The sequence below is a fragment of the Acanthisitta chloris genome, unplaced genomic scaffold (genome assembly GCF_000695815.1).
Source record: "Acanthisitta chloris isolate BGI_N310 unplaced genomic scaffold, ASM69581v1 scaffold33734, whole genome shotgun sequence".
In the NCBI taxonomy this organism is placed as follows: Eukaryota; Metazoa; Chordata; class Aves; order Passeriformes; family Acanthisittidae; genus Acanthisitta; species Acanthisitta chloris.
Window position 1 is genome coordinate 1 of NW_008671570.1, and position 18,678 is coordinate 18,678.

Genomic DNA, 18,678 nt, shown 5'->3' on the forward strand with positions numbered 1-18,678 from the left:
GGTACATATTCATCTGTGTAAAAGAGAGTCTTTTTCTTTTTTCTTTCCAAGAGTCCATGGGTCATACGAAGCCTTGAAGGGAGGCAACACCACCGAAGCCATGGAGGACTTCACCGGAGGAGTCACAGAGTTCTATGAGATAAAGGATGCCCCTAAAGATATCTATAAAATCATGAAACATGCCAGTGACAGAGGATCCCTCATGGCCAGCTCCATTGATGTGAGTCCATATCAACTTTGCAGATAAGCCATAAGAAGTGGCAGTGGTGAGGGACCTTTTCATTTGTAATCAATTACATGCCACCTTTGGAACTGCTTGGCTTAGGCTACATAGAAAACATCCATTTCTGGTACATGATGTAATCTCCACTAGAGACCACCGTTAGGAAACAGCTAGTGCCAAAAGGGAAATAAACAGAAGCAGAACATGGAGGTGGAGAAAAGGGGTGCAATCAGCAAAACCAGCAACCTCCAACCTCAGTACCCCTGCCTAGTGAAACAAGGTTAGTGTGGAGGTGTTGCAACTCTGTAAAGACACAGATCTTCATGTCAAAGATGCTAAGTGTGCAAACACTTAGGAAATTAACCTTTTATTGCCACATGACCTCAGATTTTCTTCATTCGGTGTGATAAAAAATTGATTCTAATTCAAAAGTAAAAGGTTAATACTTTCTGGAGTATCATGTTGCAGTAAAGGTGGAAGAACAAATGGTGCTGTCAACCACTGTAGATAAGTATGGACATAATGAGGGAGAAGTCATCTAGGCTCCCTTTTACTACTCATCTTTCTTTTATCATTTCTCTTCTCTCTTCCTGCCTCATCTTTCTTCATCACACTTTTCTCCCATTCTCTGTGCCAGGATAACCTAGGCTTTTCCTATGGAGCAGCTCCTGGGAGCAGCATTGGGGAACAGATTGCTCGCATGGTGAAGAATCTAGAAAATGCACAGATGGCTCACTCCACTGCAGACTACCAGGGGACGGATGAGAGGCCAGCCTGGGTTCGTATGCCTCCAGAAGCAGTTGACTTCACAGTGCTTTTGTTTACAGACAGTTAGAGAAACATATCACTTCTAAATCCTTATTTGGCTTCATGGAATTGTCCCAACATTAAAGAAATGTTCTTATGGATACTGTTTGACATATGTGTTAAAGGACTTCAGTGCTTTCAAACACAGTGACTGATACTAGAGGGTTTCTATGATACTGAGGCAAAGGGTTGTTGGCTTGTGGCACAGGCTTATAATTTCCAGAATAAGAAATTTATTAGTAGATTTTATTAATTCTCTCATTTGCCAAGGGTGGGGAGAGCAAAAAAATTAAAATACTAGAATAGAACAAGATCCCTGAGTGTGTGTGGAATGTGAAAGAAAGAAAAGGCAAGCTCTGCACAGCTCTCACTCCAGGCACACAAGCCCCTGGTGAACTTATTTTGAGACAGCTCTGCCCACAAATGGAAGACAGTCTGCTCTAGGGATGCTCCTTTTAGATTACTGACATTTACAAAGTAAATACAAAGTAAATACAAAGTAAATCCTGCATACTTAAGTATCTAGAAAAAATAAAAGAGAGAGATTTTAAAACTATTTAAGAAAAATCCCATATTGAATAACATAAAAGCTTTCCCATATGTAGAGGGACACGTTGCCCTCTCCTCTCTGTCAGGCAGCTGTCTTGCCTTGCCCTTTAGGGAAGCTGCATTTCCATGACAATGAAATTGCATCTCTTGCTTTACAGAGAAAAAAGTAAACCAAATGAAACAAAAATCCTCCAAAATTACATCACCTAAAGTTTGTGATTGTGGAAACTTTCTTCTGCATTTGCAACTGAAATAGTTGATTTTTCCTCTTTTGACATCCATATATAGTTCTTCATTATAGACTGAAATGGTGTAATTCTTCAGGAAAGCCCAGCATGACTGTGTTGTTTTGCAAGCATGAGTGCCCAAATCACCCACATCTGTGGGGGTAATTTCCTCCCCAGTGACTGTCTACTGAAAGAAGGTTGCAAAACTCTTTCCATAGTTGATGCCCCAGCAGCCTTTGTGCTGCTGGTTATTACATATTCCTGAGCCATCACTAGATAAAAAATTATGACTCTCGATAGAAAGGGTGGGATGAAGCATTTCCAAAGCCTACACTTGGAGAAGTGTCCCAGGGCACCAGCAGAAGTTAATATTCTTAATCAGAAAGAAAAGAGAAAGGGATTCTGACAAGTAATGATGGGAATAACATGAGTAGAAATGAAGAAAAAAGGAAATAGATGTGAGGTTGTAGGCATAAATGTATGAAAACAGGATTAAGTCTGAAAAAAAAAAAGAAACAGGAGCAGAAGTCAAATGATGGAAAATAAGTGCAACAGCCAGGAAATCTTTGGATGAGATCCTCCCTGTGCAAGCTGAGAACATATCTGTGTGACCTTAGTAATTCTCCCTCCGTTTCCAGCTCTGCCTTTCTCATGCTCTCAGATGTGCTAAGAAGGGATGGCAGAGTTACTGGCAGGGCCTTGCAGTCACCTCTCAGCAATAGACATAACATATGATGGGAAGTTTCGCACATGGACCAAGTGCACACAGCAGGGCCTTCCCCTCCCACCGATATCAGTCATTTCTCCTACAAGCACAGCAGGCTGTGTGCATCTGCCATCCTGCTCTCAATTCTCTATCTCCCAGATAAACTGCATTCTGAGGTTTGCAAGCAAAAATCCATCAGACATGCTATAAGTTGATTACAAAGACAACAAACGTATTTACATCTGAGCAACATACCTATTTTGCCCTTCCTGAATGTCAGTTGGGAAAAAATAATCAATTGGGACGATTTTAACAATTATGCAATAAAAGGTTGTGGCCACCTTTGCCACAATTATTCCAGTGGAATAATTTCCACTGGAAATTAATTTTTAAAATACTGTAAGTTTGTAGGAACAGTATACTAAACGGGATGTTTTAATGTCATTGTGATAAGATAGCAGCCATGTGTAAAGATGAAAGTATTCTAGGTGTTGATTTGCTCTGTTTTCAGTTCATATCTAGTAACCTTACTGAGCCATACAAGAACATGCCATCCCAGGAAGGGCTGAATAGTCCTACTAATAGAAAATCTAATTATTTTGATTAAGCATGCTATATACTACCATGTTTTGAGTGCAAAAAGGAGTAGCCTACAGAAAAGGGAAAAAAAACCCTTTCCAATTGATGTTACTAACTTTTTCCATTTTTAGTCCATGCTTCATTCTTTTCTAACCAATAACATGAATTCTGTGGACACTAAGCATGACCATCTTGGCAAACACAAAGAGAAGAAAGCAAACACCTGAATGGTGTCATCCTCCCTCAAAAGGCCTGGGTGGCAATACCTGCCTTAGAGCAGCCAGCTGAGCTTTGCATGAGTCCCACAAGTTTTTATCTTGTGTCTAACAGACCATAGTGCCAATGCAGTATGAAACCCGGATGTCTTGCGGGCTCGTCAAAGGTCATGCCTACTCTGTGACGGCCGTGGAAGAGGTATGTACAGTCCCTTTCCTCCACCTACAGGGAGCTGTAGTCTACACTGGCCTAGTACCATGCATGTCAGCAAAGCTCTGAGAGGGTAAAAAGCAATATAAGATGGAGATAAGGAAACAAAATTTATGTTCAAATAAGTGAAAACCTCATTAAGAAACAAACCTGACCAAGTTTTGACTTTCTGGGGAAATGGGTATTCCATCACTTGGGCAAAGGTGGTCACAACCAGCCACCTCCTGGTCCTACAGCCTTGAACCCATACTCACCCCACACAGGTCAGGCTGCACTACAGCCCAGGAAAGCACCATCACTGCAGGAGCTGGTATCAGTGAGCTGACATTTCCTTTCGAATCTACTCTCACTATTCTTCTACCATTCTTTCTCAATTAGACAGTATTTAAAGGGGAAAAAATACGTCTGGTGAGGCTGAGAAACCCCTGGGGGCAGGTGGAATGGAATGGACCTTGGAGTGACAAGTGAGTAAAATGGAGCTTCACATGATTTGAAAAAATAAAGATAGAAATTGCAGGTTTATTTTCCCTCATGCAGCTTGTGCATGACCCTAACATTCGGTGATGAGGTATCTGAATTTTTTTGTGCTCATTTTGACAGATGCACTTAGTAGTTGATTGCAGTTGAGTGCTTAGCTGAAGCCGAAAAAGAAGAAAGTACCTAAAAGCAATGTTAAGATGGGCTTTACTCAATGGAAATGGAGAGTCCAGTCTACAAGATGTGACAGTTGAAAAATCTTTTAAGTTATGAAAGAACTGAGTAAAGCAAGATGTCAGTGTGTTTTGCTACTCCAGTAATGATAGTCTGCTAACACCTTTTTCATCAAGCTAAATAAAAGTATCACAGTTCAACAGATGTTTGAGAGCTGCTAAGAGGAAGTCTGAAGGAAAGGCAGAGAGAAATAGGACAATTTCTTTTTTTATCTGAGCATGTGAAGAGTAGGATACCATTGAGAACAAACGGTGGCAAGGCTCACAAAGGAAAAATTATATGGATGTAGCAAGATAACTCTTGACTTTTCACTCTATGAGGCTTACAAGTGTAGAAATTTTAATGAAAACTGCATTGCAAATTTTAATATAACTTGTTTACTTCTTTGAAGGTCAGAGGAGTGGAACTCCGTTAATGAAGAAGAGAAGATTCGCCTGCAGCACAAGGTCGTGGAGGATGGGGAGTTCTGGTGAGAATATCAGTTAAAAACCTTTGCTTCTTTAAGAGATATGCAACCATTGCAAAAACTAATCACACTGTACTGCTACAAATCTGCCAAAGCCATTGCAGTGATCCCTGTTCGCCCTCTTATTCCCGATAAGCCCTGCTCTGTGATCCCCTCATTCTCCCACCAGGGAAGATTATTCAGTGCCAATAGCACAGTCTTTCTTGCTATGCTACACTTCCATGAGCTCTCCATCACACTTCTTATGTACCATACTTTCAGCTCAGTTTCCCAGAGTTTGGAGCTGCACCTGTGTTAATTGACCAAGCAGCAGACAACATGCATTTGGAAAACATGGCACTCCCACCGCAAACTTGTATGAATACTGACAGTACTGTTGGTCACCCTCCTCCACCTCATCACAGTGTTTCCGACAACTGCCCACCATGTAAATCCATCTGGGTTCAATTTCCCCTCAATTCCTCCAGGATATCATTTCAAGATTTCCTGAGGCACTTCACAAAGCTTGAGATCTGTAACCTCACCCCTGATACGTTGGAAGTGGACAAATTCCAGACCTGGACTGTATCGGTCAGCGAAGGGCGCTGGGTGAGAGGCTGCTCAGCTGGAGGTTGCCGCAATTTTCCAGGTGAGCAAAGGGTCTTTGGGCTCTTTGATTGGGACTATGTTAGATCCTGTAGGCTAAGTCATACCACAGCCTGGTCAGTGCTCAGCCATAGGAAAAGCCTTGCTTCCTCAATGAACAAATCATGCAACTGGTAGCTGGAAAACTTCTGTCACTATGTTGTGACCAAACCTCATAAACCCAAAAGGCAGCCCTGACAAAGATAAATCATTGTCAAATACTTCCCAGGGCCCCAAGGTAAAGACAAAAATTTTACAGTTAGATTTCACTTGGGAAATCCACTTTCTGATAGTTCTAGGGGGGTTGGAAGTTTATCAGAGTACAGTTCTTCATTTTATATCCTCCTTTGTCTTACAGTTTTGTTAGAACTATATAACAATCATAACATGTAAAAAGAACCATGCACATCTTAGCCCAGTTTTAACCTTTCCCTCAGGAGCCACAGGCTTAAGGGAACTTAAAAGTTCACTTTGACCATGAATATCATTAGAAAACTGAAGCTTTACTGTTTTCTTTGGGTTGTTGTTGGGATTTCACAGATACATTTTGGACCAATCCTCAGTATCGCTTGAAGCTCCTGGAGGAAGATGATGATCCTGAGGATGAAGAGGTTATCTGCAGCTTTCTTGTTGCACTGATGCAGAAAAACAGGAGAAAAGAGCGCAAGCTGGGAGCCAACCTGTACACCATTGGCTTTGCCATCTATGAGGTACCAGCTCTAGATTTTGCTCTTCATACCATGATCACAAATCTTGACAGCACACACTTACCAAGAGAGTCACTGAATCATTCAGCCTTATTGCATGAATTTAAATTTTTGCATTGCAAGGAAGAGAGGGAAAACCTTTTAGAGATGAAGGAAATTCAAGTCTGTTTGTACCATAGTAACCCCAGGGTTTACCCATCAACTAAGTAACACACTTCTTACTCTTTTATAGTGACCTACTGCCTGATATTAACATATTCTTTCCCATATAGTCTTCAATCTCCCTTTTATACTTTTTGAACTAAACATCTCATTGGCAGAAGAATGTAAAAAAGGAAACAGACATCCAAGACACATACGTAGCAATTAACCTCTGTCCCTGCTATCAACTTCATGAAAAAGTCAATTTACTCAGTCCCTTGCACAAGCACATTTAGTTCAGAACTCAGCTGATCTTATGTACATCCCAAGAAACCTAGGAAGGGAAGTTGCTCATCTAAATAGGGGCATTCTATTTACTGTCTGTGTCCCCAGAAACCTAGGCAAATGCCCTTGTGTTTAGTCTATAAACAAGTGGATTCACCTAGCAGCTCTGACTGTTTCTTCTCTTTGTTTCTCCCCCAAGGTGCCTGAAGAGGTATGAGCAGAGCAGAGGCAGATTGACACGTTGGTGTATACTCACAGCTAGTGTTATTGTAGTGCCTGTCTGTAAGTCAGTAGGAAACTGTCCAGTCAAGTTTGTTTTCAGGGATGTTACAGAAGTGAAACTGCTAACCCTTCTGCTATGAGTGTTTATTAGTAACATTTTTTGAGTAATTTTTAGTTCCTTCTAACTCACACCCTGTTTTAACTTGCACTGTTCCTCAGTCCTCCTTTGCTATTCTGTCTGAGACCTGGTCATGGTTTGCACAGTCACTCAGTGGGTCTGAGTGGCAGGAAGCAGTGTCAGCAGCACTTTGCCTCTGCACTCCATGCAGAACCACTCCAAAGCACCTCCATTTCCTTCTAAAAATAATGCCAATGGCCAGCATTCTGCAGTCACAGAGTTTTCTTCATAGTCTTAGAATTTGTTTAGAAAATTAATGGCATTTTCAGCCATCGAAGAATGCTTATTGAAAGTACACAGATTACATTTTTCCTGAGCCTGACTGTGCCTGATCATTGGCACCACAAGTTTTGCAACCAGCTCACCTGAAGGTGATGTTACCTGGAAAATATGAAGATGACAGTCTGAATGTTATCTTTGCTGACTATCTTACAGGTGGTTATTTCTGCAGAAAACAGTCTGCAAGTGTCCTTAGCCCACAATTCTTGACTTAATTTTCATATTTGAACCTATGCAATATTTTATTGTCACATTTGTTTAGCAGTTACAGAATTCATATTTTGTCCAGAAGAGGACATTTTTCCACTGAAAGCACTTTCACCTTACCACACTGCATGCAGGAATTTGCATGCAGCATTCCTTACTGTGCCACACTCCAAGGAAAGCAGCTGAACTTTACAAACACCTTAGCATCCAAAACACTGGTCAGATAAAAGTGCCTACACAGCAGAAGTCAGCCACACACTCTGCAGGTGGGCCCTGGAGCAGCCCTCAGAAACAACTTAAAAACTGTATCTGCTACCAACTAGCATCACTCATCAGGTCCCTGCTTGCTAAGGGGCTGCTTTCTCTGCTTTCTGTCCCCATGGCAAGCCACCTGGGGAATGGGTAAGACTTCCTTTAAGACAAATTGAATCATTTGTTCTGCAGATGCATGGTACTAAGCACCACTTGCAGAAGGATTTTTTCCTCTACAATGCCTCCAAAGCTAGAAGTAAGACCTATATAAATATGCGAGAAATCTCTGAGCGCTTCCGGCTACCTCCCAGTGAGTATGTCATCATCCCATCAACATACGAACCCCACCAGGAGGGAGAATTCATCCTGAGGGTCTTCTCAGAGAAAAGAAGTCTTTCAGAGTAAGTTCCAGATCCATTTATCTGGCCATAAAGGTGGAGGTGAGCTCGCTAGTCTGCTAAAGTCATGTTACCGGTTTGCTACACCCTGCTTTTAGTTTTCTTAACCTCACTAGAAACTCCAAGCTGCAAACTTACCCTGTAAACCTTCCCTTATAGTCTAACAAGAACCTGCTTTGAATTCTCTTTGGAGAAGCTTACTACTTGCAGGATACCCTTCATAAACTTTAGCCATTTTTAATATAGAAAATGAACATGTTTGGGTTTTATTGCTCTGTATCACTGGCTGAAGTTTTGGCACACTAGGTGTTTGAACCAGATCTTATTTCAGTCACGAATGAAACACAGAAGTAGCTAGTTTTTTCTTTTCCATCCTGCTCTTCAGCTAGTTTTACAGAGCTCAGTAAATTGCAGACAGTGACACTTTATTTAGGCCAAATTGCTTCTGTTTTACTTCCAGTTCACTGTTATCAAGGCTCTTTACAGGAATAAACCAGGTGACAGCCCTTCTGGAAGTGATACTTGGGATGCTCAGCTCAAACTAGGAAAAAGCCACATCTACAGCCTGCAGCTGGAATGCTGGAAGCCAGCCCACAGCACTGGCTGTTTGAAAAGTTTGAGTGGCTGCTTACGAATCAGCTACACAAACAAGCAATGCTAGGAACAGTCACTTTCCTGATTTGTTTACTTTCTGCTTTCTACTAGGGAGGTTGAAAACATGATTGAGGCAGAGCGTCCATTGGTAAGTACCATCCTGGTCCTCTTTTGTGTACGAATAGAGGCAGGGAGAGGAGGAGCATGACATACAGAAAAACCTACAGCAGGAAATTATTTGCAACTACACAACAACTCCTTTATCACAAATTCCCATTTTTCCTCATCAAAACACTTTTATTGACACTTGCTTTGTATACACTAATTTCTGATTTGGTCAGACCAAAATCTTTTGCCAGATTCTGAAATCTCCTGGCATAAAGAAGCTGGATGCCAAGCATTGTCTTTGCCTCCATCAGTGGAGATGATTCATTTACCAGGGGAGGTCTAGCTCTGCGCCCTGAGATATTTTGTTGGTGAAATTGGCATCTCATTTAACAAAGAGAAAAGTACCTTATTTGAAGTACATGCTTTCAGGAAAGGAAGCCTAAAGGTACTGTGATTCAAACTAGCATCCATGACAAGCTCTAACTCTTCACCCTGGGGTTTTACACATCTTTGTAGGTATGATACCAAAGTTAACAATGCAATTAGTTTGAAAAAAACCCAAAACCAGAGGAAATGCTCTGGCACAGAATTGAGCTCCATCAAACCTTGCTGTTTGCTGTCATAGTAAAAATAACTGTCCAGATCTGGGGGAATTTAATTGCTACTTCAGATATCATTGATCTATGGACACAGAAGTCAATCCTCCACTGCACCAACAGGTTGGGAAAAAGAAGAAGAATAGTCAGAGCTAAAGCAGACAAAGCCCCAGATGAGATGGGACATAGTTTTGCTATGGTTTCTGCAATGTCTGTCCTTCAGTATGCTGTTTTCTGGTGGGTGCATGTTCCTTTATTTTTCGTGATTTGAAAGCTGTATGAATATAGAAATGAGAAAAATAAGCATGAGAAAGGGAAAGATAAAAAAATAAAACTTTACCATCAGCTCTGCATAATCAGATCAAATGTTTTCTAATTTTGTCTCTTTTCATACAGAAGATAAAGGGCAAGGTGGGTACTTGTGCAATGTGCTGAGTGCCAGCAAGGCAAAGAGCATGGCAATGCATGCAGCAGGAGCAGAGTTCCTTGGATTGATAATTCCTCTGCATCTGGAAACTGATCTAGTTAATGAAGGACACTGGATATGAGGCCATTGGCATGCAGCAAAGATGTTGTCTTCCTACATTAGATTCTAATGAAATAACATTAGCATCATATATACTTCTCTCATTCAAATGAGTGGCAAAAGGTTAACACAAAATTTTCAGCTTATCGGCATGATCTTCTGAGTTGCTCAAACTGACCTTCTTTCCTGCCCCTTCACAGGCAACCTGACACCCCTTTCTAGTGGAAAGCACCCTTTCTCCAGGCCCGTGCCCTGGAAACCATTTGCTTTCCATTGCTTAATGCAGCTACTCTGCCTTCCTGAAGTTTCTGCTCACCAAAGTCTGAGATTCTATTTTTGATTCTACACAACATATTTAGGACCTTGAAAATGTAATCAGACATTTTAATCTCAAGACAGGCTGATTGTAATTAATACTTTAGGGTAAAGCATTTGCATCTTGTATTGATGGATTGTTGATTGCTTGATGCAAATTGTATACATTTGCATCGAGTGGTTTTCCTCATTTTATATGCACTAAACCAGAACAACTGTACGTGGCTGCTTACAGCTGTGTGCTTCAAGCATCAGTATAAAGAAAGAACATATGCTTCACATAATTAACAAATACACCTTCTCTAAGATTCACATTGTTTGTTTTCAGTGCTACTGTCCTTCATAGAGAGGGGCAAGCTCATCCATTTAACTGATGAGAGTCTGGAAGGCTTATTTTCTTAAAACAGGGGAAAAAAAACCACAGGAAACCCTCCTTCCTCACCACAAAAAGAAAAAAAGCCCAAAAACCAAGCAACCGAACCCCCCCCAAACCTCAACAATCCCCCAAACTCAAACATGTTCAAGTAGTTTCTGGCTTTCTGAAAAGCCAGAAGCCAGAAAATGCACTATTTTGCAAAAAGACTTTTGCAGCATTTTTTTTTTTATAGCATGAGAAGGGCAGTAACTTCAGAAATTCCTCCACATTTTTATTCTTCCTCTTCTTTCATTCTAAGATCTTGCTTCTCTGCTCATGCCCTCAGGAATGGGAGCTGTTGCTGCATGCATTTTACCACAGAATGGTTGTCACCAAATATTTTCCCTTCCACTATTTCTTGTGTAATTTCCATTTCTCTTTTGCTCTCTTCCTTCTTCTTCTAGCCAATCATCTTTGTTTCTGACAGAGCAAACAGCAATAAGGAACTGACAGCAGATGAAGATGCTGGCAAAGATGGTGGAAAGAACCAAATAGATGTGAAAAAGGTTTCTGCAGCAAATGGCAAAGGGGGAAATAGAGCTTGGTTTGGCTAGCATGAAAGAGTGGCTGGGGAGAGCACAGGAATGGGGCAAAGAAGTGTTCTAAGATATTAAGCAGCTTTACATCAAATCTTCACATAACTTGCATCTGGTTTACGTGAATTTGATGAGCATGAGCAGACAGACACTATCCCTCTGGTTTTTAACACGTCAGCTGGAGGATTTAGTTTCTTGCAAGCATCTCCTGGTTGCTCTCTCATACAAGGATCCCAGCTGTGAGGGATCCCTTCCCCACAAGCAGTGCAGTTCAAATCACTCCTGCTCAGCCTTCTGAAGCAGTACCCACTTTACACAGGGAACATGCACAAATTGCACCCAAGGGACTTCAGAAGCTCCTGGCAATGATCACAGCCAGTACAAAATGATCCTCAGTACAAACTGTGCATCCCTATACTAGTCCCTGTTAACCAAAGGATAAAAGGACCACTAAACCCAGGAGCTCCAGTACCCCTCCTTGTTTTGCTCACTATCAGGGAGGAGAAAAGCAGAGCAGTGAATTCAGTTTCTGCCTGCAGGTGGGTGAGGAACAAGAGGTGTAACAACCAGACCCCACATCCAGGCTTGTGGCACCTGGAGGCATAGCTGGAGCATCTGCTCCCAGGGAGAGTGCTGTTCTGCTGCATGAGTGTGAGAGCAAGCAGATGGTAAAGAGGGACCGAATCTTAACTTTCCTCTGCATTTAGGCAAACAAAAACAAGAACTAAGCCAAGAAATTCACTTTATTTTGTTACATATACTTCCTTAGTTTCCTTTTTCAGTATCAGCCTCAGAGTTCAGGCTTGGCCTTTGCATCTGAGAGATGGAGGAAAAAGACCATGAAGCTTACGGGCTATTTGTCTCCAGCGAGGGCCCCCCACATTGTGAAGAGCTCTCAAGCCTGTGTCCCTCTGGTCATTCATAGCCCACATGGTGGCTATAAGGCAGAAATGGGGTCCCTGCACACAGCAGGGGTGTTGGAACTAGAGGTCTCTTCCAAACCTAACCATTCTATGATATGCCTTTTCTGCTCCAAACTTCTCTTTCTCAATGTTTTGAAACCAAAAACTGGAAGATAAACAATTGCCAGTGAAAGTAATCATTTAGGCTTATTCAAAGAGAAAACAGAGCAACGGGATGAAACTAAATACTTGGCAGTTTTAAGGAACACATTTAACCAAAAAAAGGGGAAAGGAACAGGAGAACGACCTGTTCCTCTAAAGGCCTCCAGATTCACTAAGATGTTCCCTTCATATGACAGCAAGTGAGCTGTCCAGGCCCTTTCCCTTCCCTACTGAGCTAAGGACATGTCTCTCTGTTGTTTGTCTCTTTTCAGCGTGCTTCAACAAAAGCTCCTGAGGAGAGTGAAGAGCAAATACAGTTCAGGAATATTTTCCGACAGATTGCAGGGGATGTGAGTATGCAATCGATCCCTGTCTCTGCCATCAAAGCAGCCCAGACACAACAGCACCTAAATCAACTGCTTCATGGATTCAAAACACTGAATATAAAAATTTGCTTGGAATTTCCTCCCATCAAATTCTCTTTGAGATCTGAAGATAAGTAAAATGAAATAGAAATCCCACTAAGTATACAGCTACCCTCATATTACGTGTAACCTATTCCCATTGTGTACAAGGCAGTCTTACTTAAATTCAGCCTGTCTCTTCTATCACTACTACAAGATGCTCTTTTGCACAGCATGTATTAACAATTTAGCAATTCAATGTCCTCTGCTATATGCCTAACAAGGGAAGTTAAAGGTAAAAACAAATCAAAGAACTGCATAAATCCAGAGGCTCTGAACGGGTTTACAGGAATTTTTGCATTTTGCTTTTTGACTTCTACACTGGATTGAAATTACTGGTTGTTCTTCTAGTTGTGGTTTAATAAGCATTACATGGTACCTTTAGGCCTACCTCGTACTGCAGCCTCAAGAAAGATTTGGAGTAATGTTTATATAAACTAGAACACTCTCTAGTTTGAAACACATATATACCATATTGAAAAGTGACCAAAGACTTCATACTTTTAACATATCCATCCATGAAATTATCTGCTTAGTAAGGAATTGTAATCAATTATATTCTCACCACATTTCCTAACAGGACATGGAGATCAATGCTGAAGAACTTAGGAATGTTCTCAATAACGTTGTAAAAAAACGTGAGTTTGAGCATGTTTTTTAGTAACCCTGGACAAAGAAATCTATGATATAGCATAACACCCCACACCTGAATTGCACTTTAAAAATTATTTATGGTTTCAAACTCATGAATTTCCTAGTTACACTTCCAGGGAGTTTGCATCCAAGGCTTTAGCATGCAGATGCCCTTTTCACAGATGATCTTGACAGGTGATAAAATACTGATAATGCAGAAATGAGCCAGTGTTCATTGGATACAACACAGGACAACATAGGACTTTTAGCAGTCTGAAAATGCCCTGTAAAAAAACCCCCTCCAATGCAGAGGCCCCTAATGGAGAGGCTGGCCTTCCTCCCAGTTTAACTAAATTTATCCTATTTATATATATATCCTAGGCTATATATATATATAAAATTTAGCCTAGGCTTGCTTAGTTTAGAGTTTTCCAGAGGTTTTTATTGCATATAATAGGTTGAGAAAAGTAATCTCTAATTCAAAAGCAATAACACTACTTAGAGCCTTTTCAGATTTCTCTACCACTCATTTCTTACTGGATGTAGGAAGTAGGTTTGGTTTCTACTTTGAGTAGAGTTACACCTGAGGAGAAAAGCACTTGCTGACTTGCATGATCTGTTTTCACCTGGGATCATTTATTTCAGATAAGGACCTAAAGACAGAGGGATTTGAACTGGAATCCTGCCGCAGCATGATTGCTTTGATGGATGTATCCTTTCCTGGTGAAAAAGGGGTGATGGAAACCATACTAATCCACTATTTCTCACCAACATACACACACACAACTTAATAAGCTAGGGAAGCAAAACAGCACACAGTAGTTAGTCTGTAGTCAGATAACACAACATTCTTGGTTTGGCACATCTTAATTCCAGCTATCTCAACATTAGTGTAGTAGGCAAATGAAAACATTGCAAAACAGAAATCTACAGAATAAATCAGTCAGTATGATACCCTTCCTTAGGTACCAGGGAGTGGCTGGCCCATGGACTAAAGAACGATTTTTTGATTTTGTTTTTTTAAACAAACCCAATGTAACTACAGTTTTTGCCAACAAATTTACTATATTTCTCTCTTTAAGTTTATAATATGTTATGCATTCTGCTGTATGCTCAGCATACAATGCAGACAGAAACAGTCTCAGAGTGAGTGTAATAAAGCACACTACAAGATGCCACATGGGGTTACTTCTGATACAACATCACTCAGTTTTTCTGTCTGACATAACACATGATTTTGAGAGAACAGAAGCACGTTCAAACATAACCAGAACAAAATTGTAACTACAACCCAGAGCCATAATTGTTGGAGCCTAAACACATTTTCGTAAATGGCTTTAGTCAATATTTTGCTTAGCTATCAATTCATTTTAAGCAAGACAGAAAGAGCTTCACTCGAGGGTAAAGCTCAGTTGTCTTAAAAAACATTGGGTGAGATTTACATTTGAAATTATTTCAGAAGAGCCCACTAAAACATCTTACTTGTGTACTTTATAACAGCTGCAGGAGCAAAGCTCTCTCCTGTACTGAAAGTTTGCTTCTACACAAAGTACAAGTAGTACTTCACACTCCTGAAACAATATGCTCTGCACAGTAACAGAAGTTTTACAAGTATTTTACTGCACAGCTCAGCCAACTCTTAATGATGAGCAGATCCTGAACTCACTTTCACATTCATCCCTTCACCAGGAGTTTCAGACTTAACTAATTTTCTCTTTAAAATATTGCGAGCTTTTTACCTGAATGTTTGCATCACAGACAGATGGCTCAGGGAAGATAAACTTTGATGAATTTCGACATCTCTGGAACAAGATTAAAAGTTGGCAGGTATTCCTAGAATCCACACTGCTCTTCTTCATAGTTTCTGCAGTGCAAAAGCTGTGTAGGAAAACCAGAACTCTCTACATATACTGCAGCAAAAAGCAGAGCTAAAAAAATAATTGCAAATTAGCCTGAAATATGGAAGTAATGTCTCTCTCTTCATCCTACTTCACAGCCTAAGCAAATAGCTCAAATCTCTGAAGCCCCAGCACTCATGTAGAACCTTCCCACATGAGAATAGCACAGAGGTATACAAGTTGAAGGAGGAGAATGATGGGAATTAGAATCAGGCCTCACATATAGCTTAATTACGCCAATCAAGGGAGAGGATTAACAGCATAAACTCAACTCAAACAATGAGAATCTCTATGGGAGAGCTTTTTTGCTTCTCACAGAATGGATCTAAATTATTTTACTTAGTGATTGAGAAGAACTCTGTGCTACCAACCCAGACTGCCCAGCAGCAATAATATAAGGCACATAGCAAAGACTCCAAGTGCCTGAGGCACACATCCCATATCCAGTCAGCAGGTACATTCAAGAGACATAAAAGATTTTATTTCTACTGTGTATTTGTTGTTTTTTTTTTCCAGAAAATTTTCAAGTGTTATGACACAGATCATTCAGGAACAATTAACAGCTATGAGATGCGCAACGCAGTCAATGATGCAGGTACTTTGCCCAATGCACAGTGTCCAACAGCTGAAGAAACCTTATTTTGCTTGATATATCTCAGGGTGAGATCAAGAACACAGTGGTGCTTTTTAAAGATAGACCCTAGAGAAATTATCAAATCATTTTCCCCCCAACAGAGCGTCTCATATAGCTAGATGTCAAGCCTTTTACTTCTTGCTAGTCAGATAGATCTCTTCAGCTCCATGTTAAACTTTCCAGTGAGAGATGTTCTGCTGTCTTAAGGATCTTCAGGGTCCTGCAGGTCAGGGAGACCAGGAGCTACTGAAGACATTTACTCCTACTTAAGCTGTGGATTCTTTATGTTTGTATAAGTAACAAACAAAGAAAAGTGCAAAACCTTCAACCCAAGTGTACAGGCACTGAAACTGAGATGGAGCAGGTCAGCACTCAAGTTTGCATCAGAGGCAATTGGATGGACATTTCTTGAGCCATGTTAATATTTCTTAGGCACTGAGCCACTGTGGTCTGTCTCTTCTACCTTTGCAGTTAGAAGAAAGTATTTTCGCAAAACTTGCAGTTAATGAAATTTATCCTGTAAAAAGAGACTTTTGACTTTTCTTGCTTGTCTCAGGTACACCAGTGTGCTTCTTTCCCTGGACAGCAGGCCTCCCCCTGCAAATGTCTAAGGGAGCAAGATGACCTCTTTAATCACAAAATCTGTAGTATTACTTAGCTGGGATTATTTTGGTGGTACTTTGTTTTCAGTACTATTTTGGTACATCAAGAAACAGAAGGCTATCTATCTTGTACTTTCCAAAATATCAGTGCCACAGTTCAGTCACATTATGCCAAGGGGTTGCCCCCTTGTCTATTTTTTGACCATTGCATAATTGTGTTTTCATAGCAGCTTCCTCCTGTGTTTCTGTTGCCCAGTTTTAGTTGACTTGCTCTCACCAGGCCCAGCTGAGCAGCAAACTCTTTGGTGTCTGCTGCTCTGCTCTTCATACTTACAGCCTGACATAATTCACATACTACTGCCGCCCCCAAATCATAATTTCAGAATGTTACTTGTTTTAAGAAAGCAGCTGGACATAGTGAAGCTCCTTATAGCTTTACTTCATTTTGTCTAGCAGCTGCAGCAGGACCTTCCAGCCTGAGCCTTGGCTGGGCCTAAGAAGTGCCTATGGCCAAACCACTCCTGGACCAACGCTGCCCCCAGCCATGGCCCAGCTGTGCCCCATTTTTGCTCCTCTGCAGGGTTTCGGCTGAACAACCAGCTTTACGACATCATCACCATGCGCTACGCCGACAAGAACATGAACATTGACTTTGACAGCTTCATCTGCTGCTTTGTGCGTCTGGACGCCATGTTCCGTGAGTGGCTGCCCCAGTTCTATGGTGCTGCCTCCCTCCTCCCTTGCAAACAGTCATAGAATCATGGAATAGTCTGGATTGGAAGAGACCTTAAAGATCACCAGTTCCAATCCTGCTGCTCTCACTAGACCACGTTGCTCAGAGCCCCACCATGCTCACAGCAGTCTGGGGAATCTAAAATATGACAGCTGTCCCATACAAACACAAAAGAAACCACTGTGTTTCTCCTTGAATTAGCTAAGGAAAAACACAGCAGAAACACTTGCTGACCACATCAGTAAATACTTGCACAAGTTTGCCTATCACAACAGGAACACTGTTTGGTTTGCTCTCTGGGAATCATCTTTATACACACAGTTATTTAATATACCTCCATATTTTTTTGTTCCCTTGCTTTTAGGGGCATTCCACGCCTTTGATAAAGATGGAGATGGCATCATTAAGCTCAATGTCCTGGAGGTAAACTGCTTTATGTCAGTATTTCTAACAATGTCACAATTGTATTATTCATGGTACATGTTCTCAAGGGAACCTATGAGAGTTCATCTGAAATTGTCACCTCATTAGTAAGAGATTGCAAAACCTCCTAAAAGCTGTGCTACCAATTTTACACAGAACATGTTCATGATCTGCCAGGAAGATTGTAAGTCTGTAAGACTCCAGTTGGTGCTGAATGGCACAGCTGCAGACTCTTCATTTCATCTTTAATGTCCTTCAAAAAACTTTTGAGCTTTTTTTTATGAGGCAACTTAAATTAAACACTGATATGGCATTAGCTGATAATGGGGTTTAACATAGTTCTTTACTTCCCAAATAACTTATTAAGAAGCATTAGAAAGTTTCAACTTAAAAACTTGTCCTCTGCTAGGGAGACCATCAAAACCCTTCACTTTTGGCAAGGGAAGGAGCAATAGGAGCAAGAGGCTCAAGAAAAAAATCCTCCACTGCCACTATGCTTCATACTAAGTGAGAGCAAGCTTCCAGCTGGAGATGGTGGCGTCTCAATACAATTTGTTGGAGGATGCCAACAACTATTCCATCTTTTTAATTCTAACTCTTCTTTCAGTGGCTGCAGCTCACAATGTATGCGTAACACTGGAGCCAGTGGCCACCTTCACCAAGAACACACTCAAGACTTCGGTTTGAGTAACCAGCTCCATCCATCCCAAGGCCAAACAAGAGCATTTCCTGATTATGTGATTCACTCGCCAAGATCAACAGCACACAGAAGTTCTCTAGCAGGCAGAGCAGTGAGCATATTCTGTAACTAATTTTATGCCATCCTGGCATTTTTCCTTTGGGCAATGATTAATTTATTGATGACTGAATTAAGCTTTCTCTGCATAGTAAAGACACAGAACATATGTGGTTATTCTGCTTGTGCTGACAACTGGAAAAGGCTTCCCTCAGGTCAGGCAAAACTGGAACCATAACTCACTGTGAAAAGTCAGGGGTGTTTACCACCACCTTGTTTGTAATTAGTCATTAACTCTTGGTCCTGCTTTTGGTATTATCCCTTCAGTCTCTTTGTAATGTTTACTGAATATTTCAAATGAAATTGTTAATTACATTAACATTATGCATCCCAATCACATGGTTATAGGTTTGG

At 41.0% G+C, this 18,678-nt stretch overlaps 1 protein-coding gene across 1 annotated transcript; it reads left to right on the forward strand.

Annotated features, from left to right (window-relative positions):
• Positions 1–51: 51 nt before the first annotated feature.
• CAPN3 (calpain 3, (p94)) lies at positions 52–18,162 on the forward strand (the record flags this gene model as incomplete). The annotated part of the gene is made up of 20 exons (XM_009074152.1): positions 52–220; positions 861–1,001; positions 3,422–3,505; positions 3,896–3,981; positions 4,620–4,697; positions 5,162–5,322; positions 5,859–6,028; positions 6,651–6,662; positions 7,782–7,990; positions 8,693–8,729; positions 9,119–9,139; positions 10,946–11,047; positions 12,414–12,491; positions 13,186–13,243; positions 13,884–13,948; positions 14,997–15,065; positions 15,653–15,731; positions 16,953–17,069; positions 17,470–17,528; positions 18,136–18,162. Coding segments are annotated over 20 exons (1,822 nt in total), but the record flags the coding sequence as incomplete, so codon positions are not given.
• Positions 18,163–18,678: the final 516 nt, after the last annotated feature.